Here is a 9089-nt window from a genome sequence, read left to right as displayed (position 1 = left end):
TAACGGGATGGCACAGGGCCATAGTCCCCAATTTTTACATTAAGAAAATCATTTATTTATTTGAGAAAAGAGGTTATTTATTTGTACCAGAGCAAAGTATTGAAGTAGTTAAGGAAGCGAGATTTTGATCGGCTAAAACAACTCAATAAGCATAAGCTGAGTTCATTTTAGCATAAGCTAAATCCATTTTAGCATAAGCTAAATTCATTTTAGCATAAGCTAAATTCATTTAAGCATAAGCTAAAATCTTTTTAGCATAAGCTAAATTCATTAAGTATATGCTTTAATAAACTTTAATTTTAATATTTATGACCTTGATTCCGCGCCAACATTTATGTATAAGCTGAACAATTCAGCATATGCTAAATTGATTTTAGCTTATGCAAAAATAAATTCAGCTTATGGTAAAATGAATTTAGCTTAAGCTAAAATGAATTTAGCTTAAGCTAAAATGAATTTAACTTATGCTAAAATCATTTTAGCATATGCTAATTTATAATATAGCATATGTTAATTCGATTTTTATGACCCTAATTCCGCGTCATACCTTCGGTACTGGCATGAAAATACGGATTTATTGTGTTATTAAAATTTGCTGTTACAAAATGATAGAAATTATTATAAGTTAAGGAATGTATCTCCCTCATGCAAAGCTCTGATTCCTTTCACGGATTTGGCTATACTTTTTAGACCTTTTGGATTATAGCTCTTCGTCTTTTATATAAGCTTCGGATTTCAAATATTTTGGCCACGAGAATCACTGAAGAGACATGTATTGTCGAAAAGCGCATCTGGTGCAAGAAAATTGGTACTGTTGATTTCATTATGTTCTATTGCACTTATTGTTTGCATGTCAGAATGTAAAGGAGCAATTTTCATCTTAGCATTTTATATCTGTAATTTATTGAATAAGAAAAAAAATACAGTATCATTCTACAAATTGGAGTGACTGATTCGAGTTTGAAGACGGTTTGACCTTTGATAGTCTGGTATGATTTTTTGATTTTTTATTTGAGTTTCTTGTGTATATTTCAGAGTTTAGTATGACGTGAATTAGCACTGAACTTGTATACATTTTTGTTTAGATAAGTTCAAAGATTTGTCAGATTTTAATGTATTAAGCCTTTATCATGTCTATTTTAGAATTGAACTTTCAATTTTGAAAGTTTGAAGATCAGATGCCGTTTCAAAGTTAATTCCTTAAGATTGTTTTTTGGGTGAAATATGCCCTTTATGATCAATGATATCATTGGTGAAAATAATACCAATTTTTATTAAATAAAGATTAACCTTACATTTTTCTGTAGCGATTTTAGTTTGACAGTATAATTTATCATTATGCAAGATGTCTTTCTTTTTAATACATTTGGGTTTAATTACATTTATATAGGGCAATGCCCAGTATTTTTATATATTTGAACGGTATCTATATCATTTAAATTCACCGCCCGGTACCCCAACTTTGGAACCGTCGAAGTACCATCCGGTACCCCATCTTTAAAACTGTCAGGGTACCACCCTGTAGGCCATCTTTAGAACCGTTAAGGTACCGTCTGGTATCTTTAGAACCACCCGGTACCCATCTTTGGAACCGTCGGGGTACCACCTGTAATTGTGTATATAAGGGGAACCGAGAGAGGTGAGAATATATATAGAATTGAGATTGTTAGTTAGAAGTGAGAGTAATATTATGTTAGTGAATTAGGATTAGTGTTCAACTGTTTTATTATGTCAAACTGATATACATTTAACAGATTACATAGTGATTTGAATTGAAACTTTGTGTTGTGGTTTGTTTTCTTTGTGACATTTGAACATGGATTTTACGTAATTTACGCTACCAAAATAACACATCGACAAACACGAATCCATACAAAAACGACAACGCTACATTCCTTTATATCAAATATTTCTGTTACAGAACAACTTTTACTGTTATCTGTAAGAAACCGGGAATATGTTCTAAGTTGTCAATTGAACACTAACAGGAGTTATTATAGAATTAGATTGTATTTCTAAAAATATAGACAATGCAATTTCTCATAGAAACTCTTTTTACGGCTAAAACTGTACCACTTTTACTGTTAAGTTTTGAATAGAAAAAAAAATCGTAGAATGAAAGTTCAGTGTTTTAACGATCAGCTCATATACATGATTTTGTCATGTGACCATGACATCATCACCGTTTTTTCATGATTTACGATTTGAAATGGAATTTAAAATTGATTCATAAGGAATGATATTAATCACTGTAAAAAATATACAAATGTAACAAAGGAGCACGAAAAGACATACATCAAATTTAACACGTTATCCATTGCTTTTTTATTATATGATTTTATTTATCTATGTAAAATCAAACCATAAAGGATTGAACAATTTTGAGTAATGGGACCGAATCCTTACCCTGACAGACACATGGTTATATTAAAATTAAATCTGACGTATTATTGCGCTTTTGACGTCACACTGGTATTATTTTTCTTTTACTATCGACAATGCAATTTTTCAAAGTAACTCCTTTAAGAACCAAAACTGTACCACTCTTACAATGACGTTTTGAGAAAAAACTATATTCTAGAATGAAAAATTTATCATTTGTTCATGAACACTACTATTTTTTCAAAGCTCTACATATAGGGCTGTCTTACAGCCTCCCTGATAACTACAGTGCACATGGCCTTGGTCACACTTACAGATAGCAGTTGTACTGCTTTTATGACGTTTACCTCAATGTTCTCTGATATGTCCATCATCTCTGAATATGTTCGATTTATAATTTCGACTCCTGAAACCAATCATGATATCAATTTTGTTCCTATTTTATATCATTTTTCGGCATTATTCAGCACAACTCCTTTTGATATTTCTACAGCCCATCGGACATTGGTCTACTCTTTTCACGGGTATTATAACATTGTCTCCAATTTCTAAATCTTTTAATCATCTTTTGGAATGTGCTGTTCTAATCAAAGGGTAAAGTTCATCAACTGTACAATAATGAATAATTTCGTCCAATACCACCAGCCAAGTAGTCAGCACTTCAGTGTTGACATGAATACACCACTGGGTCGATGTCATTGCTGGTGGACGTTTCATTCCCGAGGGTATCACAAGCCTAGTAGTCAGCACTTCGGTGTCACATGAATACACCACTGGGTCGATACTACTGCTGGTAGGTGTTTCGTCCCCGAGGGTATCACCAGCCCAGTAGTCAGCACTTCGATGTTGACATGAATATCAATTAATATATGATCATTTTTATATAAAATTCCTGTAACAAAACTTTGAATTTTTCGAATAACTACGGAGGTTCATATCCCAGGAACAGATTACCTTAGCCATAATTGGCACAAATAATTGGAATTTTGGGTCCTCAAAAATACTCTTCAACTTTCCACTTTTTTTGGCTTTATAACTAGTTTGATCTGAGGGTCACTGATGAGTCTATTGTAGACGAAATGCGCATCTACTGTATTAGATTATAATCCTGGTACTTTGATAACTATAAAAAATGAGTTTTTTTTTAATTTCTGCTGCATTCAAAACACCATACTGCCGTAAAAAATATTTCTGAAGTGCTTAACTTTGCTTCCTTTACATTACTTATATTCTTTCTGTATCTTACGCATGTGAATACCGTATTGTTAGAAGATTTATTGTCATGCCACAAGTTATTTGTCTCATCATAGTATATTTTGTCTGCACTGTTTTGCAACTTTATACCTTAGTTTTGACTGTTTTTGAAATTCTGCTCATATATTTGTAAAACAAAAAGTACACATATGTTGAAAGTTTATACCTTTAGGTCTAAATCATAAATTATTTGTATTATTTGTTTAAAGGGAAACGATGTGATGAGAAAATAAAAAAAGGCCAGGGTAGAATAATGATTTGTACATTAACTCATCATAGATACCAGGACTAAATTTTGTATATACGCCAGACGCGCGTTTCGTCTACAGAAGACTCATCAGTGATGCTCGAATCCAAAAAAGTTAAAAAGGCCAAATAAAGTACGAAGTTGAAGAAACATTGAGGACCAAAATCCCTAAAAGTTTGGCCAAATACAGCTAAGATAATCTATGCCTGAGGTATTGTGCCTTAGTATTTCAAAATTTCAAAGTTTTGTAAACAGTTAATTTATAAATATAACCATAATGATAATTCATGTCAGCACAAAAGTGCTGACTTCTTGGCTGGTGCCGCCCTCTATGTACAAGTTTTTATCTTTTTCCTCAGTAACAATTGCACTAGTAGTTACTTGTACAATTGTTTTGTACAGGTAATAACTTGTATGGTGGCTTCATACAAGTAATTACTTGTATAAAACGTTTGTACAAGTTAAACATGTACAAAATAATAACATGTAAACGACATGTATATATATACCCCCAAGAGAGGCATGCTTTGAGTAATAGTGGTACATGTATTTACAAAGTGCAATCTAAAACTGTTAACATACTTCTTAAATATTTGCACCTCTTAGGAGCCAAGGCTTAAGTTTAGTGTCGAATATTAACATCTCTAAAATAATAACTGTTATGCAAAATGTAATATAGAATTGTATGGATTAGTGAAAAGTCATTTATAAATTGTTTTATATGGTAAATAACAAACAATGAAGATAAAACAAGAATGTGTCCACAGTACACGGATGCCCCACTCGCACTATCATTTTCTATGTTTAGTGGACCGTGAAATTGGAATAAATTTTCTAATTTTGCATTAAAATTAGAATGATTTTATCAAAGGGAACATGTATACTAAGTTTCAAGTTGATTGGACTTCTACTTTATCAAAAACTACCTTGACCAAAAACTTTAACCTGAAATTTGCACTATCATTTTCTATGATCATTTTCTATGTTCAGTGAACCGTAAAATTGGGGTAAAAACTATAATTTGGCATTTAAATTAAAAAGATCATATCATAGGGCACATGTATACTAAGTTTCAAGTTGATTGGACTTCAACTTCATCAAAAACTACCTTGACAAAAAACTTTAACCTGAAGCGGGACAGACAGACGAACGGACGAACGAACGAACAGACGGACGGACGGACGAACGGACGCACAGACCAGAAAACATAATGCCCCTCTACTATCGTAGGTGGGGCATAAAAACTATACAATTTGCTCCACAATAGCTCTGGTAATACGTTGAACTAAACGTTTAATCGAAAAACTCATAATTCAACTGCCATTCTTGCTGAAACTCTGCGTAATAAGTTTGTCATCGACGTATGAGTGGTAATACCACTTTGATGTGTGCCGCCTTTTTTCTTGTTTTATCAAAACCACTTCCCTAAAATAGAGCAATGTTTTTAAAGAGCATGTAGAGTAAAGGTAAAATCCACCGAATATGTTTTTTGATATACCTTTTCCAAAGACCCATACCATAGATATTCCTTCCTTCTCGATATGTAGTCGTGTTGTACAGTAATAAAACGACGTTTTTTCGATATCGAAGCGGTAGCAAATTGATCACTACAATACAAACAAGTTGCCATTTGTTTAGAAATTCAAAAAAAAAATTGTCCTTACGATTTTTAATTCCCAATGTTTTCATCCAGCAGTTGTATGCATAAAATGAATTGACACATTTAATATATCATGACCGTAACGCATTGTGCTTATAAGCTGGAAAAAATATCTAATTTGGATAGTGTTCTGTATCTTCTTCGTCCTCTTCGTCGTCCTCAACTTCAACAATACCAAGACATTCACCAAACCATCTAGCAAAGGTTCTCACCTGTTCTTGCAAAAGATCAAAACACATAGCTAAGAGTGTTAATCCAAATAGTAGATAAATTGCACAGATAAACTGTTTTGGTTGACTTTGCCACGAGTCTAAACTATGTCCTGGTACAACATCACCGAATCCTATCGTTGACAAGGTGATGAAACAAAAGTAAGCAGACGTTAGTATGTCCCAACTGGTTTCCCATAAATGAAAAAGCAATGTGCCAATCAGTGTATACGTTATAACAAGTAAACTGCAAACAATTATGGGCACGTGCTGTGGAGGCGGCAGAGTACGAGACGGTATATAAACTATTAAATTTTTTTCTTCGGTTATAGTCCCGTCTTCACCTCTGACCTTTTTATGCTGGATAGTTGTGTGGGGAAGTGGTAAAGCATTCCCAATACCAAAATCTCGTTTATTTCTAACAACTGGTATTCTATTATAAAAGATCTGAAATCCTTTCCCTAGAAGGGATCCAATATTTGCAAGACACAACAATGTAAGTGGTATTCCAAAGAATGCATATATCATTGTGACAATTCGTCCCCATTCAGTTTTAGGTGTAATGTGTCCATAACCTTAAACAGAATAAATTGATGATTACTGTTTGCTTTACACAGGAGAAGTGAATACAAGACAAATCGGTAAATTTTCGCCTGAACTTGGGGAAAAGAAAGATTGCGTCCGTCCATCTTGGCTTGCACAATCACAGTACAAAATCGGTCTAGTTATTTGCCCAAATCTGCAAATTTGGAGACAAATTTGTAAATAAATGCTTTGACTGTTAATTTATATAAAGAAAACTTGGTGGTTTATTGTATTATTCAAAATATTTAAACAAATATCATTTATTTTTTCAAATGAGCCATTCAAGGGGAGATAACTTTTTTAGTAAAAAATTTATCCTGAACTAATATGGATTTTTTTAATTTTTACTTGTTGTATGAAAACAAGTTCGGTGACAACATTTTTTTCTTTTTATTTTCTTAAAATATAATAAAACATATCTTCTCACAATTTATTTCAAAATTCTATCTTATAGATTTTTTTTTTATTTATTGTTATTTAATGAACAATCTAATCAAATTAAGGCAATTTTCAACGACTCATAGCATGAAAAATAGCACGGTGACCCATTATTTTTTATTTTTTTTTGAAAAAAGCATAGTAAAATCTTCATTTTTGGCAAAAATGAGAAAATTCTGTCTAAAAAAGTCTATACTTTTGATCTACCTTAAGTCGAATATGTCATGGAGTAAAACTAATATCATTACTATTCTTTTTTGAAGATGTTGCTTCATCACAGTAAGACTGTTCAATAACCTTTAAACCCGATTGATCTCAAGTCGAATCGCTGCGACTCATTCAAAACAAAACAAAACACACCGATATTGGTACATATGAACATACATAAATATATAGTTTATGTCAATAAGACCACCACCTACAGGCATACAAAGGTCAGGGAGATCATTCGACAGCATTGAACAATATACAAATGTTCATCAATATGTCAAACAGTTATAAAGTATTGGAAAAAAATTAACAAAAAAAAACAATCAAAAGTAAACAATAGTTCCAAGACCTCTACTCATATCAATTATGGTACATTCATATTTAAATATAAGTCCCATAAAAATATTGCATTATCTTTTTTATAAATTCTCATCTCGCTTGGCGACTTCCCTTTACATTTCCGCACATTGATAGAAATTCATTATAACAACTCAACTGAAATATGCATAACGTTTGGTGGGTGAATTAATTGATCACAACGCATGAAAAGCCTCCAAAGTATTCGTTTTTTTGCAAAATAAGGCAATTTCCTTGATTGAAAAATATAATTTCCATATACAATACATAGAATGAAATCATCACACATGATAAGTCAGGACATTTGACATTTCACGTATGAGTAATACCGTAAAAATTAGTATAGATCAAATCCAAATAAATTTATCTATTTTAATTGTTATGACATAATCTACCTTGGTCGAGAAGATGTAAATATGAAGAGGTGTAATCATAAACGTGAATACTGTGAATTCATTTATTTTCGTAGGTACAAATTTTCGTGGTTTGAAGAAATATTTGCATATTCATGGATATTTGATTTCGTGGATTTGGCAAATTCTACATGCATTTCTTTAGAAAATTTGTAATTCGTTGATAATTTGGATTCTTGGTTCCCATGTAACCACGAAATCCACGAAAATAAGTATCTAACGAATATTATTGAAATCACAATAGTTGAAGCAAATATATAAAAAGACACACTTGAGAGAACTTGAAAGGGTGACAAAGCAGGTGTTAACGATCAGATGTAAGAATAATGTTTGGAAGTTTGAATTTGTTAACTGAATTGTGTTCATAATTTACCTATTGTTGTAATAACAGTGACTGAATATAACAAGGAACCAGTAAAGGACCAGTGCAGCTCACCCACGGCCTCGTCTGAAATGCCATCCCATCCTAGTTGCGTTGTAGCTATGTAGATTTGCTTTTCGAAAAGGCGTAAGGTATTTTCCACCCTTCCCGTCCAATTTGGCTTCTCGAAAATATCAGGAAGATAAGTCGTATTCCAAAGATCATTTAATGTCTCCTTTCTGAGATTTGTAGTAATAATTCTACTTTGTTTTTCATTTCCTTGCTCCAAGCTTTGAAAAATAATGGCACCAAAAATTGAATATCCTATAACCAGGCATGTCAAACCTACGTGAGAAAATAGGAATATTAGAAATTTCTTCAAAAGTACTTTCCCCTTTCTTTTGATTTGTGCTGACTTTGGAATGTCTTTTTTATCTTTTTCTTTCTCTGTCATTGGGTTTATGACGTCATTAGTGTCGTTGCCTGCGCCTACAGTGTTGTATGACGACGAATTTCTCCTATTTATATCATTAGCTGATATATCACTGATGATACAGGTTTCATTGGATTCTGCAATTGACATTTCAAGCTTTTCGGAATCCTTCAGATCTTGTATTGACATATCTGTGGTGACACATGCGTCGTTTGAAATATCAGTAAAACAATCTGTCGACATTTTATCTAAGAACACCTGCAACAAATATAAAATTGTGGTATAAGAACGAAATGTTAGATAAGGACACAAAACGTAAATAAACTGACCACGTAATTAAACAATTGGTTTATATCGTTTAGACTAATTCTAGAGCAACGTGACAAATGCGTTTCAATTTATAATAGTGGAATACAATAATTTATTTCCCCTCAAATCGTGAATTTCAAACAATAAATCTGTGAAACCTTTAAAAAAAAGGGATGTAATATACCAAAGGGACAGTCAAACGCATGCATCGAAAATAAACTGACATACCAT

The 9089-nt window shown here is 32.4% G+C and overlaps 1 protein-coding gene across 1 annotated transcript; it reads right to left on the bottom strand.

Annotated features, from left to right (window-relative positions):
- Nucleotides 1–5558: 5558 nt before the first annotated feature.
- LOC143074820 (TWiK family of potassium channels protein 7-like) lies at nucleotides 5559–8804 on the bottom strand. Its single transcript, XM_076250074.1, has 2 exons — nucleotides 8129–8804; nucleotides 5559–6327 (listed from the first exon to the last, which is right to left on the bottom strand). The coding sequence occupies exons 1-2, from the start codon at nucleotides 8790–8792 to the stop codon at nucleotides 5657–5659; spliced, it is 1335 nt and encodes a 444-aa protein (XP_076106189.1). The 5' UTR covers nucleotides 8793–8804; the 3' UTR covers nucleotides 5559–5656.
- Between the last annotated feature and the right edge of the window lie 285 nt (nucleotides 8805–9089).

The sequence above is a fragment of the Mytilus galloprovincialis genome, chromosome 5 (assembly GCF_965363235.1).
Source record: "Mytilus galloprovincialis chromosome 5, xbMytGall1.hap1.1, whole genome shotgun sequence".
Classification (NCBI taxonomy): Eukaryota; Metazoa; Mollusca; class Bivalvia; order Mytilida; family Mytilidae; genus Mytilus; species Mytilus galloprovincialis.
The sequence above is the reverse complement of the archived record's forward strand: the minus strand, read 5'-3'. Positions and strand labels throughout refer to the sequence as shown.